This window comes from Etheostoma cragini, chromosome 4, assembly GCF_013103735.1.
Source record: "Etheostoma cragini isolate CJK2018 chromosome 4, CSU_Ecrag_1.0, whole genome shotgun sequence".
Taxonomy (NCBI): Eukaryota; Metazoa; Chordata; class Actinopteri; order Perciformes; family Percidae; genus Etheostoma; species Etheostoma cragini.
In genome coordinates, this window is record NC_048410.1 from 3,872,760 (window position 1) to 3,894,201 (window position 21,442).

Below are 21,442 nucleotides of genomic sequence, written 5' to 3' on the forward strand. Positions count from 1 at the left end.
CTCTAAAGAGAAACCTGAAGGGGGGACTCTATAGAGAAACCTGTAGGGGGGGGGCTCTATAGAGAAACCTGTAGGGGGAGCTCTATAGAAATATTGATTGCTAACTTGTAGCCAGCAGTGAACAAACCACTCTATGTAGGTCCATGTTATCAAGAAGAAGAAAAAAACATGCTCTAATTGTTTGATCATGTTTCTTACCGCCTCTCACAAGCAGCAGTGAATTAAGACATCCTGAATTGTTTGACCAGTGAGTGTTAATTGATTTGATAAGTGTCTGTATTTCCATGTCCTATCTGCCATGAAACTTGAGCTGTCAGCTCTGGGTGACCTGCTGCATAGTTCAGGGTGTCAATAATGCCATGCTGGTTCGGTGTTTACAAGAGGCTAAACAGGGAGAGAGTTATTAGGTGGCTCTGTTTCTATCTGACTCTGTGTCTGATACTGCGGTCTGCCTGGCTGTGTCCTTTATGTTCTGTTGTTTGTCTGCACAGTTACAGTGCCAGTTATGTTCTCTCTGTATATGGAAAAGCCAAATATTATGTAATTATTATGTCAATCTTCTGTATCACAGTTTTAAAAAATATGAATCACGACTCTTTAGCAAGTTGCGCATCACCACAAGCCTGTAGACACAGAGGCTTCAATAAAGAGAAGGGAGAGCATCGCTGCGCTTGGGAGCGCTTTAAACTCTATTTTATACAGTTTGTGTTTAAAACTCACAGAAGAAAGTAGCGTTTGGGATGCAGTCGGCTTGTAAAATGAGATGAGAATTGAATTCATAAAAAGTGAAGTTATTTTATAACGATTAATTGTGCAGGCCTACTTACCTAATTACCTATTATTATTATTATTATTTTATTAATTACTAATAATTATTAATAATTACTATTATTATATCATTATTAATTATTTTTTTTTCATTTCTCAAGTGCTTTTTTATTGTTTGCAAGGGTCATCCCTAACTATTAGAATACAGATTCATTACAAAGCATCCCATTCATCCTTTGTCTGACTCTATTTGCTTTCCAGCCACTCACCACTACTGTATCTGAAAGGTAAATGAAACAATACACCGATTGGAAAGAAGTGGTGATCATGAAAAGTCATAAAAACATAAAACAACACCTGTCATATTGATCGTCTCGCATTTAGTGTTAGCGCATTAACAACAATAGATTTAAAAAGAAAGAAAAAATGGCAGTACAATCATGTCATCTCACACCCACAGACACAGTTTGGAGCATTGTTTTTTTCCATACTTGCACTACATCCATGACTATCCCAGCCGCCACCATGCCCAGGCCAGACAACAGGTACGGCAGAAGGATCTGGGCAGCCATGATCCAAGAGCTCTCAGGCAGGAAACCGTGGGCCCAGCGGGTCACTTTGCACGTGAAGCCCCTCAGCTTCTTCCCTCGGAAACGCAGCTCCAGAGAAAGATTTGTCACCACCATGGCTTATCCCCATTAACTCACTCCTGCCAGGTTGTAGCGTCGGTAGGGAAGGACACCGCAAAAATCCGCTTCCAAGCTGTTTTGCTGAATCAGTCAAGCTGATTTGAGAAGGATGTTCCTTTGGAAATAATCCATTTCAACCGCGGGAACACTAACTGGATTTCCTGTTTTGACTGTTCCCAAAATCACAGGTGATGGTTCTTTGCTGGTTTCTTTCAAGAAGTTTTGCAAATAAATGTGACAGGTGGACTAAACAAGCTTGTTCTGCCCTTCACCTTTCACTCCAGCAACACAAAGTACTTTTGCAGATGGTGGACTAGTTGAAAGAAGCTGCTTTTATCCACTTAAACAGTGCACACACACACACACACACACACACACACATATATTTAGACACACACACACACACGTCCACTTGACAGCAGGTCTGTGAGGCCTCTTTTGGCACTCTGCTACTGACAGACCTCCACACACACACACACACACACACACACACACACACACACACACACACGTACATGCACACACACTGTCCCTCCTCATGCCTCACTCTTCAGTAGCCGGACGGCCGAGGTGGACCGCTGGAAGGCCGGCCTCTTACGGTGCCTGAAGAGTGTCCAGGTCTTGTGGGACAAGGACATCCAGAAAGCCAGCATTTTCTTTTCAGCCCTCCTGTGCTGCCGCTCCTTGTCCTCCTTTTCCCGCCACAGCTCCCTCTCTTTCTCCTCGCCACTGTGCTGATGCTCTGTGCGAGCTTGATCACTCTTCTTCATTTTAATCGGGGGAACGCCGGGCTGTCCGTTCCAGGCTGCGAGCTGTGTGAAAGGACACTGATGGACAGTGGGATGTCTAAGGCTTGTCTGACGAAACACTATGACTGTCGTTGCCAGGTCTTCCCTCTGATTCCAGACTGATAAGATGTCCTGGTACTCTGTGGTGGAGGGAGGGACAAGCCGGGAGGACAGTGTGTGTGTGAGTGTGTGAGGAGGAGATGCTGGAGATGTCTGTGAATAAAGTGACCAGACTCTATCAGGACTCTTCTTTCTTCAGTTCTCCTTCCTTTCTCCTGGTTGCTATCATTTCAGAAAATACTGCATCATGCTTTCCCCCTCTTTGATAGCTCCTCCTTTCCCTGGTCTTGATGTCCTTACTAGTGGGTGACGCAATCTGAATGAGCATCAGGTGCTGTACCTGTCACCAACACGTGCTGCTGCTGCTGCTGCTGCCTGGAAAGGACACAGAGTATCCTCCTTGGTTGTAGGAAAACACACAGGCTGCCACTAATTTTCATCCGCTGGACTTCTTCAGTCCATCAGAGTTTACTACACCACTCAATTGTCTGTTTTACCTAATTATTTGGCCAAAGTCTGGCAAACAGAGATTCAAATCCATAGTCTCTACATACACCTAAAGTGCTATTTAGGCTTAAAGGAAAGACAGAAATAAAATAAGTTCTGAAAATCTCATTTTAGTTTTTGTATATTATAATAAAAGCCATTACAGAATACATAGTAAGCCATGACAACACACACACACACACACACACACAGAGTACAGTGACTCAGCTGAAAAGTGTCCTTGAGACATGACTTTGAATGGGTGCTCTGTTCTCTGCAGCTCCCCCTTCTGACTTCTGGCTGTCATTTTAATTGTGAAGCAACAGCTGCTAAAGATTGACCAGCAAATTACAAGTCACATCCCTCAGTGGTAATGTATCATATTTTGGAAACCTTTTAAATTAAACCATTTAAAAAAATCAAAAAAAGTTTTTTCCTTGTATTGGCCTCATTCCAAATACAGTAGCTACAGCTTCTGTCTACACGTCTCAATGTCAGTGATGACTGCAGCTCAACCTTAAAACTAGAATGCAGAACATTTGTCCCCCCCCCCCCCCCCCATCTGGCAGTGAGAGTAACGTGCAGTGGGATCCTTAGTAACGCCACGTTGCTCACTTGCTCTGTCTAAGATATTACTTAACGCATTTCACGTCTGAGTTTCCATGAAGCTATTTCTTTATTGATTTTTTTATACTTTCGGTCATTTTCTGAAGCCATGAAAGGGGAGCGAGAGAGGGGGAATGACATGCAGCAAAGGACCGCGCATCAGAGTTGAACCCGGGTCTTTTCCATTGAGGACTAAATCTGTTTATATGGGCGCTCGCTCAACCAACTGAGCCATCCACCATGAAGCCTATTTCATGTTTGTTTTTATGTATTTAATATGGAACAGATGTTCGGCAGACACGTTTTAATATGAAATGTAGAATCTGATAACGCGATTTAAGGGTTCCATAACAAGTTACTTATACACCAGTATAGTTATGTGTACACATTTTCATAATGTGTCTCCTTCCCTTTGTTCCATAGTTTTATTTACTCTATATTGCATACTATCCTTAAATCAACTTGCATGTGTAGCTGTACCTTGCTGCCAAGGACAGAACAGGTCCACTTTTTATGTCACTGTAACCTACACACACACACACACACACACTCCACCTGCCAGCTCACAGCTCAGTCCTTTCAGAGAGAGAAAGATATGAATGGATATGATTACTTTGTCGGATTTAAAATCATATTCCCTTTTATAACATGCAATCATATTCCCTTTTATAACATGCTCTTTCCTAGATAGACTCTTTGAAAATAATCCGACAATGACTCTTTTTCACAGCACCAGTTACTGAATATACTGGGATTAATGTAATGCTGGAAGTATAATAATACTAATACAGTTTACATGCATTCAAATAGCGTTTTTCCATGTACTCAAAGAAACTTCACAATAAAACTATGGTGAGTGCAATAAAAGCAAGTAAAGCAATAAAACCACACAAAACATAAAAACATGCATATTTAAAAACGAGCAACAAACAGTAGATTAAGTGTGATCTTATTATAGGTTGAAGGCTGTTCTAAGGAGATGGGTTTTCAGAAGGGATTTGAATGTGACCGCATCAGTACAGACCTGTACTGGTGTCCCAGAGCTCTGTGATTCAACACCAGTGTGTCACTGACCTGCAGCTGGTCCAGCAGCATGCCGGCCATCACCATGCCCAGCCCGGCCAGCAGGTATGAAGGCAGCACCTGGAGGCAGGTCACCCTGGACGACTCTCTGGAGGAAACGTGGAGCTTCTCCTCCTCCATCGTGTCAGGACAACTAATTCTGCTGAGAGTCATGTGTGCTCTGTACAGCCGGCAACGTTTTGTGCCCATTCAAACCAAGCTGACAACAAGAGGAGTCCAACAGTGTTAGTCTGCCAAGCCTGTTAGCTCTGTTGTATTGATTGATGTTGACAGTTCAGGACTTGTGGGATTTTGAATATCACCATCTTACAGAATGAGCTCCCTTCTATCACTGTTACAATATCAGTATAAACACCCCAAAAATGCTCTAACATTCATCTCTTTTATTGAGACTATTCCAATTCAGTATGACTCGATGAGGTCTCTACTCTAGTCATTCAGAGCAGTGGAAACTCTGTGGCTGCAGTATCAATATTTGTTGTTTTTACAAACCTATAATCAATTCAAATATTCCAATAATAACTTTTTTGTGAACCAGAAGAAGCCATTAAATCTTAACGTCCCACAAAATAGCTTTTACTCTGAAGTAGACATTATGTGAAAAGAAGGGCAGAAGACTTTTACTCATCTAAATACAGTATATTTACATAACCCCTACTTTCATAGTTTGACTCTACATTTCAAAATCTATAATGATACGCATTGATTGACAACCTGAACTATGCTCAAGGTGCTAACTTATTGTGCAGCCCCTTTTCTGTATTATATATGTATATATATATATATTTGTGTGTGTGTGTGTGTGTGTGTGTGTATGGTCCTAGTTAGCTTTGTAGCAACTCGTTTGGCAATGGCTGGAAGGTAATATCAAAAAGTAACGAAGTAATTCACATTTTTGTCTAAATACATCAAAAGTACATTATTATTGTTTTAACAGCTTAAGACACATATGTTTTTTTGTTTCTAGAAGCTAGAAGTCAAATTGTTTTACCATGGAGACAAAATAGTACATCTCACAATATATTCATCTTACATTTTAATGCAAAACAGTCATTATCAAACAATGACACATTGTCAATAATGCCAATCACTAAAACATCTACATTTCAAAGAGGTAGTGGTTTGATGTCTTTTATTGTTTTTCTTGGAAAATATGTAAATCAAAATAGTTTGAAGGGCGTTGGACTATAAAGAGGCAAAAATATATAAAAGAGTATTAAGGCATAACCCACTAGCCTACCTATAAATATTGACTCTGCACCTCCCGTCCCCAGCTAAGGTCTCATGTTACATGTCAAGGGCTGAGCTCAAAGGGTAGGAGCCACAGATTACAGTTTTAGTCTTTGGATCGAGTTTTCATTCCAGTCCCTGGTAGCTTTGTACTCAGGTTGTGTTCTTTATCAAGTCTTCTGACTACATTATCTGCCGTCTGCCGTTTTGAGTAGTTGAGTAGGTTAATCCAAATTCAAAAATCCCTTTCAGCCAACAATAAAAAGCCTTTTCACCTAACTTTGGTATGCGATGCATTTCTATCATAAAATAATATGTTTGGACTAAGTACTTCTTACACTACATGCACAAGTATTATGAAACACTTTTACTGTGCAGTTCTGTAATAATCCAGTGCCCATATCTCTTCCAGCAAAGATGAATAAGCCTTTTTGTCTAACTTTGATGCATATGTAAATGTAATAATAATTGTCTAAATGTTTACATGTGCATAGGAATATGCTTTTGTGTGTGTATTTATACACTTTTCATAGACAAATATAGCAGTACAAATAAGTTAAATGTTTACGTGTACCTTGTTCAGCTCTGTTGCCCTTATTTTTAGCAGTATGTCTATTTCTGTGTAGTATGTAGCCAACATCGAGAGCAACAAAAAGCCAGAGTCAAATTCTCCTCGTATGCTTCCACTAACTTTATTAAAGCTGATTCTGATTCTGCTCAAGATGTTGGGTTTAGTTTGCTGTGGAGTGTTACTGGCATTTGTTGGCAGAGGCAGGCTTCCTGTCATCTGGGGGCAGGGTTCGTAACAACTGTGCTATCAGACTGTGAACAAGGTCAGTGCAAGAGGCAGCGGCTCAGCAACCGAACACAAGAAGTCTCTGCTGGAAAGGTTTGGTTCTTCTTGAACACGTTAAGCATGTAGCTTCATGTGCATTCTTTTAGATTTTAAACATTTGAATGTAAAAAAAAAATTGCATTTTTTTCTAGTAAACTGGTGATTGTCAGGATATTTGCATGTGCAGTTTAAAGGCTTCCATTTTAAAGTTATAGACTGACTGGTTTGTTTCTCAAGGTGTGTGTGATGTGACAGACATGGCCAGTTCTGGTGAAAAGAGTGGAATCCAGCCTCAATTCATCAGGGGTTCCAGTAATGTATGCACCAATAGAACCATGACCATTCGCCTTCGGGACATTTACGATCCCAAGCCACCCCCTCCCAAAGCCCCGGTCCGGATACGCCCTCCAAGTCCAAGAACTCCATCAGTAAAGGAACTCAATTTAAAGCACAGCTTTCCCAGTGATCCTCCAACCAAGACAATCATGAGGAAACGAGCTCAGTCTCTTCCTTCGTCTGCAGAGAGGAAAAGGGAACTTCGGAGTCTGCAGGTACGCTTTGTGGACTCATTGGGCCTAGAGTTAGAGGATGTTAAGGTCTTCAAAGCTCAAGAGCACCCCCTGATACCTCAGCATGTTATGTTTAGACTACTGATGAGCTCTGAACTGGCGTTCAGGAAGTCTTTGGAGCTGTCCCTGCCTTACTTCAAACCCTGTTTCCCTGAAAACATGGGGGCTCAAACGGACTTCATGAAGCGTCTCTGCGCTCAGAGCGTGTGTCTGGAGCAGGTCCTGTGTTCAGAGCAGGGGATAACAGGCACTACACAAGTACTAAATTTAGCTTATGAGAAAGACGTCACAGTGCATTACTCGTTCACAAACTGGAAGACACACACGGAAACAACAGCATCCTGGGTGTCCAGTGGGAACCGTGGGGAGTGTGAAGCACCAGAAACAGATATCTTCAGATTTCGTCTGCCCGTCCCCCCCTTCATTCTGCAGCCAGGAGCCATTTTAGAATTTGCCATCTGCTACCATGTAAAAGGATGTAATTATTGGGACAACAACAATGGAAATAATTACAAACTGTCATGTCACAGTTACAAGGTGACAGTGCCCAGGGAGTGCGAGGACAGCATGCTGCATTTTACCTGAGTGTCCACACGAGGGAGCTGTAACCCCTGCACACAAACATGGCTGACCAGAAAGCAACATTTATTTGACTTTAAAGGTCAATGTAAAATATTTACTGTAGTAAATCCAAAAATGACCCCGATGGGTGATTAGATATTTAGGAGACATGCAGTGTTGACATACTATCTTTTCTGACAACAGTGCCAATGCCAGTATTTAAAATGTCCGTTCTGCGACTGACTTTCTGTTTGTGTTTTGGCCTGTGTGTTGTTTTGAGCTAACCAGTTTGAGAGCCGGGCCGGGTTGACAGATATACCTGTTAAAACATAAACCCAGCACACAACAGATCTAACCTTAGTACAGCCATGAAGGCAGCAAAGACACAAATAGGATCAACGGGACTAAATGTTTCTAACAGTTGTGGGACCGTCACCAGAGATGTTACAAACCCTATGCTTGGCGCTCCATTTCCCACAATGCAGCTCGAAAGCACACTACCCCCCCCCCCCCCCCAATACCTCTAGTTTATAAAATTGGCTTTGTGATTCCATTTTTAGGTGAGATAACCCCTTTAAAAAAAACCAGTCAGGTTCAAGTCCTGTGGGGATTCCTGTTCTCCTGCCTGGCTTTTATTTTGATTAAATCCACTTAAATGCACTTTCAGCAAATCTGGGGACCCAATTTAATGATTAACAGTGTGAGTTACCCTAACACTATTGTTGTATCTCAGAACACAGAATTTTCATAAGGCAACAAATCCATTTTATGGAAAGAGCTTAGTGACCTGTTGGTCCAACCTGAGCAACCTGTTTATTTGTAACTGTGTACTTTCTGATATGACTAACAGGGCTTGACCCCATTCTTCTGGAGCTTGTTTTGTTTTTGAAGGAGGATTACAGGGAGCAGTGTTAGCTCCCGTGTTGCATTGTGACCTTTGAGCTCCTTTAGCATTGGCTTGTCACCAAAAAGTTTCCACTGATACGAGAGGCCAGATTCCAGAGAACTTTCTGGCAGGGGGCAACGTTTGGCTCATAGGAGGACATTCTTGGGTCTGTATTAGTATGCCATGCTTTAAACATGATCCCAGCTATCTGAACACCCAAAACATTACTCAGACAGTCAAGCCTTGTTTTAGGGATACAAGGTTTGAAAAAATCCATCACTTGGAGAAAACTAAAGTAATAGGTTTGCTTACTGAAGGCTTAGAAGGTAATTTTATATATATATATATATACACTACCGGTCAAAAGTTTGGGGTCAATTACAAATTTTAAATTTCACTCCATTATAGACAGGATACCAGCTGATCTGAGTGGGTGGCTGATCTTTAATGCAATATCTACATTTCCCATTGTCAGCAACCATTCATCCAATGTTCCAAATGCTCATTTTGTTTACTAATCTGATATTATTTTAAAAACTAACTAAGAAAACATGAAACAACCCTTTTGCATTTATGTAAGCACATAATGTAATCTGGAAACTGCTGCCCTGGTTAAAAAAAAACAAGGCAACTGATCTCAGCTGGGATTCTGTCTATAATGGAGTCCAATGGAAATTTGTGAGTGACCCCAAACTTTTGACCGGTAGTATATGTGTGTGTGTGTGTATATATATATATATATGAATATATATATAAATAAAAAGGTTTTGGTCATATTCGTTGAATCTGTCACTTCTTGACAGCAAGACATGTGCCAGAATCTCTGGGGGTAAAAATCACGTTGCTCTGCATCCTCCAAGTGCTACTAATGCCATCTGCTTTAGTTTTCCACTGTACTAAAACAACTGAACAGTGAGGAGTGTCTAACTCTGTGTCAAGACAGAGGGGTCCCTCCTCTTCCGGTGGACGCCATTACATCTTATTTCATAAAAAATATGTACAGTGGTGAATGAAGAGAGAAAGTATTTTTTGGATCCTGTTTGAATTGAGCCATTTTTGTCAATTTAAAAGATAATTTCGCAAGTGAAAAAGTAAACTAAACACCTTTTTTTTCTGATAACTGATAGCAACAGTAGTAACACAGAACAATACAGTAATTTCAAGAATGATGTGTTAAAGAAATGTACACATGTATTATTTAAAGTGTACATTGATCGCTGAAGTGCTACTCTGGAGCCACCTCATACACTCATCAACCACTCTTTCCAGGAACGCTGAAATCTGTGTGCGATTTTGAGGCAGTCAGATGTTGCAGGTTTAAGACACTAGAGGGGACTGTTGCTTAAAAGTAAGACCCTAGATGTGGCCAGAAGGTACTCTCTTAGGAGGAACACATACCTGCATTCAAATTGTAAATAAAAAAAGTTTTTTACTCAAAAACTTATGCAAACATTTTTATTTTGCAGGTAAAATAAATCAAAATGAAAGAACCATAACCAGTCGCAGTCCCTAAAGAAATGTGCATTGTATCTGAGGCTCTCACCTCTAACTCTTTGTGGTTGTTTCTTGCACATGGCCGCTGTAGTCTGTAATTATTGGATTCACAGACAATGACTTATTCCACTGTAGCAGTTATAAAGTGGACAAAGGCATGTGCAAAGCAATAATTTGCAATCTGTAGCACAGCAACAACAAGAAAGTGTCTCAATGCTGTGAGGCTTGAGTATGTCCTCAGTACCTGAAATTAAATAGTAGTTTCTCCTTAACCTTTTGACAGTTAGACCAACAAAAAAATACTCAGTTGTTCAAGGCCTGCCTGGGTTTCACTGTCCTGCATGGTGCTTGTTTTTATGGATGTTCTTCACTAACAGTCTTATTTGTCATGTCAAAGTGTTTTTGGGATACGCATCCATGCTGCCTTGCTGCACTGTGCCTTTATTTGGCCCTGTCATCTTGTGCTTGTTGCCGGTAGTTATGTAAGAGGCCCCCATATAAGGAGCCAAGACGATGCTCAATGGAGACGTTTGCTCCGGATACTGTCTAAGATTTATTGTAAATTGTTAAATTGATGCATCATTATGAGTTACATCTTCAAAACACCATAATAGCCTGTGTGATTTGGAATAAAAGAACTGTGTAATGATTGTTCAGTTGGTCTCAAGCGAATGACTGAATGTAGCAACATTGTGTTGACATAAACCTAATGTGTGGTTCAAAATAACAGTTCTGGATGCTCAGTGCTCACTGTTGAGTATCAGTGGTGTTGTGTATTGTTCTTATGCAACGCAGTTCAAATGTTTTCCAGGAAATATAATGGGAAAAAAGGAAATGGTCCAAAATATGACGTGCTTTTATTATCCAAATCCTAGTTTTGGACCAAAATGTCATCACGCTTACAGTTGGCTAGATACTGCTGAACATATGTTCTGTGTGCGCGTGAACGTGTGTGCGTGTGTTTTTACCCTTGGCCTTCACCTAGCCGAGGGACACCCGTAAGCCAGGATATCCCCCTCACGCTCATGAGAGCATCCCTCGTTCCTCCCACACATCTCCACAGGTTACCAGGCTGTTCTGGACCGGACTGGCCACTATCATCTCTCGTCAAATAGCTGCTCGTTTCATTACTCCAGACAGCGAGTGGTCTTGGGAGTACAGTGTCATTTTAACAGGTACTGCCATATGTTCCTCCACCGGTGCCAGGACGGAGGCTTGGACTCACATTACGTGCATGTTGATGTCAGAAAATAAACTAATCTGAATGTACCTGTTAGAGATGTTAATGTGCCAGGGTTGCTTCTATTTTTACCACATTTAATCTCAAGTAAGATTTTTTTTTTGCCTTCTAAAAAGAGCCTTAGTTTTAGCGCCCTTACATGTACCTACAGTGTGTATCATTTTAACACGTTTGCCTGGGAATAACGAGGCCAGGGATACATTCAGTGTGACGCCACATCACAGTGGGTCAGTAGCAGGTTTCATTCTTGTTTCTCTGCGATACAGAGACGATTAGCATGGCCCTGTGCAAGGATGACACGCCCAATCGTGTAGCGTTCTCATTTTTAAGACAGAAGGACAAAAAAAAATAAAAAATCTTGTTTCTCTGGCAGTGTGATGCAGCAGCACAAAGAGTTATTAGATCAACAACTCACTTCAAATTGAACAAATGCAGTGACGTTGACATGTTGTAATGAGGGGATTAAACCTGCTTAATGCACTATAAATGATGCCGGTCCTCGTTTCTAAGAGAATAATGCACAGCATGATGAGATGAAACAGGTCACTGCCTGCACTCGTAACCCAATTGCCGCTTGATCGGATGCAACAAGCTGAACTTCACTACAATTTTATTATCTGCTTACTAAAGCACAAACATGATTATATAAACCTGGGGTCTGTTCCAGGAAGGTTTGAAAAACTGAGTTCAACCCTGAAAAATTACAAATCAAGCACTTTATTTCAATGGCTGCTTTTTAGGTTTGTTTTCTTAATTTACTTAAATGTGTTGAGAGAGGATATTGAGTGATGACCTGATTATATCTTTCTTCTATGGCATGAATGCATGCAAGGCTGTGTTGCAGATGTTGATGAAAGCCTTTCCCCCTGCACAGTTAACCATATGCAGTGCACCCATCCATATGATGCACATTGCACACATAATTTGGGTGATATGAATGCAAGATGATTGCAGAAGTGACACTGATCTGTGCTTTTGTTTATTATTTTTAATTAATTAAGAAATGGCAGTGCAGATTCCGAAATCAAATCCAGTGTGGCAGGATTTACATTTTTATGATGTAAATTGAGGTAGCAAAAGCAGTCTCAAGTCCAAATATCGGCTCAAGAAAATCGGTCATCGACTAAGGCCGATGAAAAGAAAATCAGTATCGACAGTACCAAATCCATATCGGTCGATCCTTAACTCTGAGGTTAAGTTACCTCTCTTTCTCAAACGGGCTGGAGTCCCCCCCCCCCCCCTCTCAGGTTTAATTAACCTCCCTTTCTGAAACAGAAAACCCAGAGTCCCCCCCCCCCCCCCCCCCCATCTCAGGGTTAACTAACACTACACCCGCTTTCTGAAACAGACCCCAGGGATTGCAACCCTTTTATGATGTGTGGTTAGCGATTACCACCCTAATTCTGACCTTTGCAAGAACATTTTAAAACACTTCTGTTATGCCCTGATATTAAAAGGTGTTTAAAAAAAATTATACAGAAGACAAACAAAGTTTGTTACAAATTGAAAACCTGTATTGTGCAGACAATAAATAGTGCTTACAAAGGATTTTTTTGTCTTTTACACAGACAAGGTTTTTGTTAACACTGTTGATATGAAACGCATCATCAACTGAATCGGTGAGGCTCAGACACAGCTCGGGGATGTGACTACTGATACTGGACTGGGACTGGTCGACTCGGTCACATGCACTCTCCCCCCGTGTCGCATCAAAAAGGACGTCTTTCAAAAGAGTCTGTTTACAAAAGAAAGTCTCTGCTTGTCTATGGCGAATACGTGATTCTTCCCACTCCTCTGACAAGGTGAAGTGAGGTTTAAGGAGATGTTCCTTTGAGCCGAAGTGAAGCTTGCGGCATGCGTCCTCGTCTGCCAGCAGCTCCATTTCTAGAGACATAGCCTCCAAGGTTCACTGAACCCAAATACCCTGGACACCCACTAACTGTGGGCCAGGACGCTGGAAGACTTGGTGCGAGGTCTTCCCTGACAGAACCAGATATCAGCAACTCTTCACAGAAAAAAACCTTGCTATGGCCGGTGGAACCTGCAAGGGGAAAAGAGTGGGGACAGTGTGAGGTTGGGCTGAAAGAGACACATTCTCGGGTTTCATCAATCAAAGGTCCTATTATTAGCCCCACGTACAGTGCTCTTGAAAGCAGCCAATGGCCTCTCCTCAAAAATGGGATCTTGCTTGAGCACAGCCCCCCAGCAAATTCAGTTTTTCTTTTTTTAGCAACAGACAGTAAGCAAAACGTAAGCTAAATATATACGGACATTCATTATAATGAAAGGTGTTGCAAAGGGTGCAACTCTCTTATCTCTAGGGGCCTTGTTGCAGCTAAATTTAAGCTCTACTCTGCAGGGTGTGCACTCATTGATGTGAAACTGTGGGCTAATGCACCTTTGGGTCTTTTTCTCACAATGTCACACTGACCCTTTTTAGACATCACCCACTAATAATAAAGCAGACAAAGAAAAAAAGAGCAAAATGAAAAGCAGAGATTAGTACGCGTTCAAACTGACCTTGTCAGATGCTTGCTCGAGGAATGAACTTCCATCTCAGTACTTTTGAACTCGTTCAGCTCCTTCCGTATCGCAGCCTGCGGAACAAAAACAACATGAAGCGTGAAGGTGTTTCCCTTCATACATTCACACAGCCGCTCAAATGAGATGAGATGTTATGAAAATGGAGAATGGAACATCTGTTATTGAGGTGCAGATTAGCACCTAATGGGGGGGGTAGATTAGAAATATTGTGAGAGACAGGGTTTCTGCAGGGTTCCCCAAGTTTTTACAGCCTTTTTTTAATATCACGTAGAAAGCAATTTACTATCCGTTTCATTTATCATTCAAGCAAAGCATGATGAAAACTCAGAAGGAACAATTTGGCCTAGAATAATTTTATTAACTTTTTTTTCTCAGTTCTTTTCAGCAGTGTTTACAAATAATTCCAGATGATATAATCAATTAAATTGATGCAACCTAGACTTGAATAAGTGTTATGAAGACCGCGTTGTTCTGAATATAAGACAACCCTCCCCCCTTTTTAAGACTCATTTTTGAAAAAATACTTTATAAAAGCCAAAAATTGTTTTCACAAAGAAAATAATTTGATTTGAAATTTTTTTTAATTTAAAACGCATTGCAGGTAGGTACAAGGTAGGCTGTTGTCTACCCCAAATCTTACCTTTTTATTTTTCTAGATGAAAGGGTCACACCTAAATGAATGGTAAATATTTCCCAGGCCTTCAGCTGAATGGCTGCTCTGGTAATGGGCCATCATTCTGATTATCTGTCCCGTAATCACACACTCTCCTGCCAGTCTCCTGAAAGTGGCCGCTGGGCTCTCTCCACCGTGTAACGGTACCGTGCTTTTGGTCTAGACCCCGATTATAAGACAACCCCTACCTTTGAGGAACATAAACTGTCTTACATCCGGACCAATACGGTAAATTGAAAAGAATATTAATTCTTATCTAAGTAATACACTCTTTGTTAATGTCCCTTACAGCTCACATTCGGATACAAAAGCACCTCAGACTTTTCTAATACTTTTTAGTACTTTCCAATACCTTTTGAGGCAATTCAATACTTTAAGTTCTGCAGAAACCCTGAAGAGATGCTGACACAGGTCTATTTCACAATCAAAGTCAGAACATGGACACTGAACCAACATGTTGTACTACTTTTAATACCTTGAAGGCTGGTATTTTTGTCCTAGTAACAACAAAGCTTATTCGTTAGCTACCTTGTCAGCAGCAGACAGTCTGGTCCAGGGCTTGTCGGCTCTCCTGTCGTAGTCCTGAGCTTTGGCCACTTCCACATAGTCACTAAAACGAATGAGGATCTTTCTGTCCCGCAGCTCGTCCACTGTCGGCCGCTGGTTCAGCTGGAAAATGAAGGTAAATGTTAGGTCTCGCCCGCTTCTCGAGGCATTCAATCACCAAAGAGATTGGGGAAAGAAAGTAAATATAAAAAAAAAAAAACACAGTTTGGGTTTTGACTGGATAACAGTCCCTGTGAGGGGCTGCTTTGTTGAACCCTGGAGATCCAGAGTTCTTGCGAGTGCACAATTTGAATTTGGTTAGCGAGTCACTCTGGCATCGAGTAATGCTGCTCATTAACTATACCCTTGTAGCCGAGCTTCACCAATCACATCGGTGCTTCTAATAGAGGCGGGGCCAGAGGCGAGCTAAACAGATCCCGACAGTTTAATCTACCAGTTAGCTCCGCTGGTAGCTAAGCGTACGAGGCTCTGGATACATCACCCGGTGTGTTGTTGTGATCGGTCGTGGTGGTATCCAGTTGCGTGCATCGAGATTTTCAAATGCACGCTTGGTGCCGCCCCTCGAGATGGGCGACTTTCATTACTCGATGCCGGCCCCTTAATCTTTCAGATTTGGGTCTGGATTTCCAGGCTAGGTGTGAGGCCCAAATGTGGGATTAAAGTGAAGAAACTTTAGGAAACTGCCCAGATCACTGCAGTGGCTTACCTTTCTGTTCAGCCGCTGTTTGATTTCCCTCCTCTCCTCCTGTTCTGTCTGGTCATTTCTTTCTGTTGACACAAAAACAACAGCTTGTTATAACCAATACAAGTCAGAATAATTGAGTTACATTGACTATAATTCCACAACCGCTTTAGGCTTTTTGGAGATGCTCAGTCATTGTACCAAATGTTGAGTAAATACTCGGTCACTGATTGTTTCATGGGACTGGACAGTCTGTGAGCAAATGTGTGTGATCGTCCTCACGATCCAATAAGACTCGAGGACAGGACTCATGAACGGACTTCAAATGTGGATCAGTGCTGAGAGCGAGGCACGGGGGGATTAGAGCACTGATAGGATTTATCTTTGCTGGATACGGCAGAATAACCCCTAAATGCTAGTTCATTTATTTTTAATACCTCTCTTGTCATTCCAAAAAAAAGAAAAAATGTTGAGCTGTTGTGAGCTAGTTTGGCAGCTTCAAATGAGACTTCTGTCACCGTCTGAGGAAATTTCACTCCTTGGGTGCAACAGGAAAACACAAACCATTATGTGTATTTTTACTACAGGCGTTTAGTTTGTGGTCAGGAGATCGGTTCAGTGAATGTGTTTTGGTTTAAGGGTTAGTTTCCTAAATGGAAAGGGTTGTGTTTAGCCTGAACACATGTCCCTGTGCAGAGAGAGAGACACAGGGACAGTGATGTAACAGACAGCTGCTCACAGGTGTGTTGCTGTTTGCGTATTAAGATCCCCATTAGCTTATGTCTGCGTTAGACAGAAGCTACTCTTCCTGGGGTCTGTTGTTTTATAAGAGTTTCCCATAAGCAGGAATACATCCATCCATAACATTCATACCCACAACACATCAAAAGAACATAAACATGCATTAAAAAAGGTGTACAAAACATAAATGTATGTACATAACATTCATACTCACAACTAACATTTACACTCACAACATCATTTGTGACCCTTCTCAACTGGGAGACACAGTTCACTACAGATGCAGGACTTGGTTGTTTCATAATTGTTCTCAACGTCGGGGCAACACGACTGGTTTGAACTGTTATGATCGAAACCTCCCCTAACAAAGCGGTTCTTCTAATGAAAGCAGTGGCATCACTTTGCAAGTAGCTAAAGTAGTTTCAAGTATTTAAATGTGAGTTCAAATCCCCATGGGGGACATACCACAACATACAACTTGGAATCCAACTCCAATCAACTCATTATAGAGATTTTAAGGCTGTATGGAAATAGTAAAGTAAAATCACAGTGATGTTTGAGGACTTGTGGTCAGAAATACATCATTTCCTGGACAAAAAAAAAGATCTGCCAATTATTTTCCCAACTGATGCATAAATTTAGAAAATTGTAAAGAAATAAAAAAATCTATTCCAGTTTCCGGATTGACTCGCAACAGTCCCGAACCCCAAGTTATTCAATTCACAGTGATATTCAACCAAACAAAGCAGGAAATCCTCACATTTAATAAAGTTGTTTCCCCCCCCCCCCCCCCCCCAATAACCCAAACTATTGAAATAGTATTTTCTCTCTTCCACCAATTTAATAATAGAGTAATTATTTTAATCGTAAAACTACACTGAATAAACAATAATCCTAATTTCAAACAGAAAGGTGTTATTTTGAAATGGTTTACCCATTTAGCCCACATCATCGCCATAGTCTATAGTCACTATAGAGAAATTAAAAATCCTCTTAAAAGTGTTTTAAAACAAGAGGCCTAAAGTCAACATAAACTCATAATGCCCAAGCAAAAACATTTTTTTAAATTGAAGGTATATGTATATATAGTTAACTTGACCACAGGACTCCCCAGATGTATTTAAACAGCTCTGTGCTAACTTTGCGGGTTCGTCATCAGTGATCCTCTCCAATCCTAATCATTGTTGGCTTTGGTAATGATGGTTGAACTACTTACGCTTTAAAATGTTCCGACTCTCCAGCTCCTCCACCGCCGGCCTCTGGCTCAGTCTCCTGCGGAAAAACACCAGGATTACGTTCTGGACCATCTCTTCACGCTGCTGGGCTTTCTTTCCTCAACCCCCCCCCCACCCGCAACCTCCCTTGGCATAAAGTCTTTTCAGTCCTTCCACTTGTAGTACTAGCACGTTGGATGCTTGAGCCGGTGTGCAGAGCGCCAAGACCCGCACATCCAAAAGGCAAACACCGCGTCCCACCTCGAGTCCAAAGAGCTCCTTGTTTTAGTGGAAGAACATTTAAGGCTCCACATCGGGAAAAAGAAAAGTCAGGCTGTGCGTTTGATATCAGGCGTCAGAGCCACTGAGGTGAAATAAATGGGAGACTTTCAGAAGAGCGGCTTGGTTTCAATGAGATAACCCGTTTAGAGAGAGCAGCGTTGGTTGTAGTCCCGGCGGAGCTGCGGAGGATGCTGAGCGCTCGCAGTGGAGTGAGTGGTGCGGCACAGCGCGCCTGCTATTTACCACATGCGCGTGAAGGGGAGGGGCTGAGGAGGAGATTCCCCATGCGCGCAACCACACACACACACACACTTAATACATTGTAGTATTTCAGTGTAGCTATTTCAATAAGTGTAGACTATATATTGGATGTGACATCACAGAAGAAGAAAGATACTGGATAACGTGAATGAACAATACAGTGTACAGTATATGCTGAGAAACTGGATGGATGGGTAACTGCTTTCAGTTTGTATACTGTCCACCCTAGCTCTAAATGTGACACACACACACACACACACACACACACACACACACACACACACACACACACACACACACACACACATAACCGTGAAGTAAATGTAAACCCATCTAAACTCACTTTTTTAATTCCATCTATCTAAAACAAATATAAAGCAAATGCAACATAAAAAACAATTAAGCGTTGGATGATAATAAGCTTAGCATCAGCGGGATAGATAACCTTAAAATTCAAAGGCTGGTCTTTGCAACTGATTATTAATATTATTTGTCTGTCGGTTATTGTTTCGTTTAATTGTTCAGTCTTTACATGTCACAAAATGTTAAAAAGGCAAACACAACTTCTCGGTACACAAGCTGATGTCTTCAAATTGCTACCTTTGTCTGACCGACAGTCCAAAACCTAAACATATTTAATATTTAAAGATATAATACACAGAGCCTTCAAACCAGCAAATGTTTTGCTTCCTTTTTTGCTTGATTACTTGAATCAGTTACAAAGACTCATCAGTTAGTCAACCAATCATTTCAGCACTAACAAGGACTATGGCTTGTATTGTGTAACCTGGAGGAATGAATAAAAACAAGCATGGTTGTTGATACCAGCATTTGTATTTACTGTTATTGCAGCCTACGTGTTTAACAAGACAGGGCGGTCAGCACGCCACATCACCTTTTTTTTTTTTTTTTCTTTCAGGATTCCTCACATGACTTTCTAAGATAAACCTCCACCCCACCCCCAAAACACTCACTGCCACTAAATTTGCCACCCACCTGTCAGGACACACTGGATACCAAAAGGAATGTTCTTATATTGCCTCACCGGAGATATATATATATATTTATTTTTTTTGAGCATTTTATCCAAACCAGGCTGCATGTATTTTCTATGACAAACGAAACAGTACCTTCCTTGGTCTTCGGGTTATATGGGTGATATGCAGCGGTGGACAAGTATAGAATATTGCACTCAAGTACATAAAAACATGTGTACGTTACTTCCTGGAAACAACTGATACTGATGACTTAGAATGACAGCCTGAGGTTTCTAGGTTTTGACATAAAGACAGATGTAAATGTTATTTAAAAAAATAATAAATAATTATTGATTTTCAAATATTGAACCTGTCAATACAGAACCAAAAAAGATAAAAGCTTAGCAATACAACAATTTATTTATGAGTTTGATAGATTTTGACATATACAGTACTTGTTACATACAAGTTTTAATTACTTTTTTGCCTACTGGGGCTTTTATTTTGAAGTCATTCCATGCTTAAGCCTTAAACATGCTTGTGAAAGTCACCTTCTCTCTCAGTAATCTTTGATGTCAGAGGCTCCGTCATGTTTAAAGGTGGAGAATCGGCTTCTTAGAACATGAAACATGAGCTGGTCAGATATAATGTGATAAATTAGATGAACAGCCGTTGTGTGTTTTGCCTAATTATTTTATGTATGTCTTATTAGATCATGTGTACATTTACAAAACTTTTTGTTTTTTTCCATTTCTTTGTTTTTCTTTCTGCACTCTTGTCTCTAAGTTGTTGTCCATTATTATCTCGTCCTGTTTTAGTCACTCAATTTTCTGGTTTGTACCTGTCTTGAGACTGTAACTTTTAAATATAAATCAACACATTTAAAAACATTTATTTTTGATTCTTAACTTTGATTCTTAACTCAGAATTGAGCATCTAATCATTCTTTAAATTATCGTGATGCATCTAAGAATCGATTTTCTTCCCACCCCTAAAGAAAGATCCATTTAAATCCTCCTTCAATTCAGCTCTGGACTGTGAATAATAATCACACTAAAGCTACTAATGTCTTAAACAGACTAGTTGAAATGGATGAGAAAGCTGTAAATACCAAGCTTTGTTTCTCTGAAGATGTTTGGGATAAAATAATAATTCTAAAAAGGCCAAAAAAAGATGACATTACAACTGTTCTTTTACACAGACTGCAAAAAAACTCTAAACTTATTTTTTCTAACTAATGTTTGCCTTCGTAGGATTATTAATCCCCCCCCCCCCCTCCCTCCATGTAACCACATTTAGATGCACCTATGTGATGTAAGGTGTTGCTGAAGACAGTACGGGGGCACGGAACAACCTCTCCCTCAATAAACAGATTAAATAAAGATAATCAGTCACGACTCACTTAAGAAAAAGGTGCAAGCTTATAGTAAAACTTATTTTTCTACACCAGAAAAGATTCAGACCACAATGTATTCAGAGAAGAGATGAAACTATGAATCACAACAGCGGCAGGGACAGCGTGCAGCAGACTGGGCGAGCAGACAATTAGATCAGATGTTGTTCTGACCAACTCAGGAGCTTAACGTGCTGACCGAGAAAGGGACATTACATTTACTGGGAACACAGTGTCTTTTTAAGAGCAGGACGACACCCCCCCCCCCCTCCCCCTCCGTCATCCAAATGATCAAGGTGGATTGGCAGTTTCTATGTCTGGGGTCACAGCAGAGAATGCTGCCATTGTCTTTATATTGTCAAAATGATTTCATGAAGTACTTACTGTCCTCATGCAGTTGCTCTTCCCACGTCTAGTTAGAATAAACGTGACAGGGATTCGGCCAATCTACAGTTAGAATAACTTTCCATAGGCTCGAAAATTAGGTCTTTTTAGACAACAACAGTTCACAGACATACTTAAGCTCTGTAGCTGAGTCGCATTCTCCCAGTTAAACATTCTTTCATATCATTATAATGATTTAGGCTTTTTACCCTAATAGTTTTGAACCAGGACCTTCAGTATTTGGACCTTGGAAGTAGCTTGTGAAAAATAAGGTACATGTATAACCATCTGTTATTTCAATGTGCCACATATTTAATTAATATTGAATATCTTTTCCAGCTATGTACATATTTCTTTTTCTTTTTTCTCAATGCATACTGAGCATCATTGGCACAAAAAGTTCTTTAAGGATGAATTCTGTCCTATACC

General features: G+C 40.8%; 3 protein-coding genes and 1 non-coding gene across 8 annotated transcripts in view; 2 read left to right on the forward strand and 2 right to left on the reverse strand.

The window, feature by feature from the left end:
- Positions 1–4,731, reverse strand: part of LOC117942822 (solute carrier family 41 member 3-like) — a 13,050-nt gene extending 8,319 nt beyond the window's left edge. Inside the window, exon 1 of one of the 3 annotated variants that reach the window (XM_034868514.1) lies at positions 4,472–4,730. In XM_034868514.1, the coding sequence (XP_034724405.1) occupies positions 4,472–4,669 (198 nt within the window). In that variant the 5' untranslated portion in view covers positions 4,670–4,730. Of the gene's footprint in view, positions 1–1,259; positions 2,907–4,471 lie in introns of those variants that run through there. The other 2 variants (XM_034868515.1, XM_034868516.1) reach the window with 2 other exon arrangements.
- A 1,660-nt stretch (positions 4,732–6,391) lies between these two features.
- ppp1r3db (protein phosphatase 1, regulatory subunit 3Db) lies at positions 6,392–8,904 on the forward strand. Of its 2 annotated transcripts, XM_034868530.1 has the most exons (3): positions 6,392–6,599; positions 6,783–7,781; positions 8,888–8,904. In XM_034868530.1, the coding sequence occupies exon 2, from the start codon at positions 6,803–6,805 to the stop codon at positions 7,697–7,699; it is 897 nt and encodes a 298-aa protein (XP_034724421.1). In that variant the 5' UTR covers positions 6,392–6,599; positions 6,783–6,802; the 3' UTR covers positions 7,700–7,781; positions 8,888–8,904. The 2 variants fall into 2 exon arrangements, with proteins under 2 accessions (XP_034724421.1, XP_034724422.1); XM_034868531.1 differs by lacking the exon at positions 6,392–6,599 and having other exon boundaries at positions 6,719–7,781.
- Positions 8,905–11,529: 2,625 nt separating this feature from the next.
- On the forward strand, positions 11,530–11,623 carry LOC117944159. Its single transcript, XR_004656514.1, has one exon. It is a non-coding gene; the product is annotated as a U6 spliceosomal RNA (small nuclear RNA).
- Positions 11,624–12,787: 1,164 nt separating this feature from the next.
- phactr3b (phosphatase and actin regulator 3b) overlaps positions 12,788–21,442 on the reverse strand; it is a 42,889-nt gene continuing 34,234 nt past the window's right edge. For both annotated transcript variants that reach the window (XM_034868506.1, XM_034868507.1), the window contains exons 9-13: positions 17,719–17,774; positions 15,786–15,847; positions 15,041–15,181; positions 13,816–13,892; positions 12,788–13,336 (exon numbers count right to left, since the gene is read on the reverse strand). In XM_034868506.1, coding sequence (XP_034724397.1) covers positions 13,321–13,336; positions 13,816–13,892; positions 15,041–15,181; positions 15,786–15,847; positions 17,719–17,774 — 352 coding nt within the window. In that variant the 3' untranslated portion in view covers positions 12,788–13,320. The remainder of the gene's footprint in view (positions 13,337–13,815; positions 13,893–15,040; positions 15,182–15,785; positions 15,848–17,718; positions 17,775–21,442) is intronic.

Coding starts and splice junctions, on each gene's coding strand:
- ppp1r3db (XM_034868530.1), top strand. CDS start 6,803: ATGGCCAGTTCTGGTGAAAAGAGTGGAATCCAGCCTCAATTCATCAGG.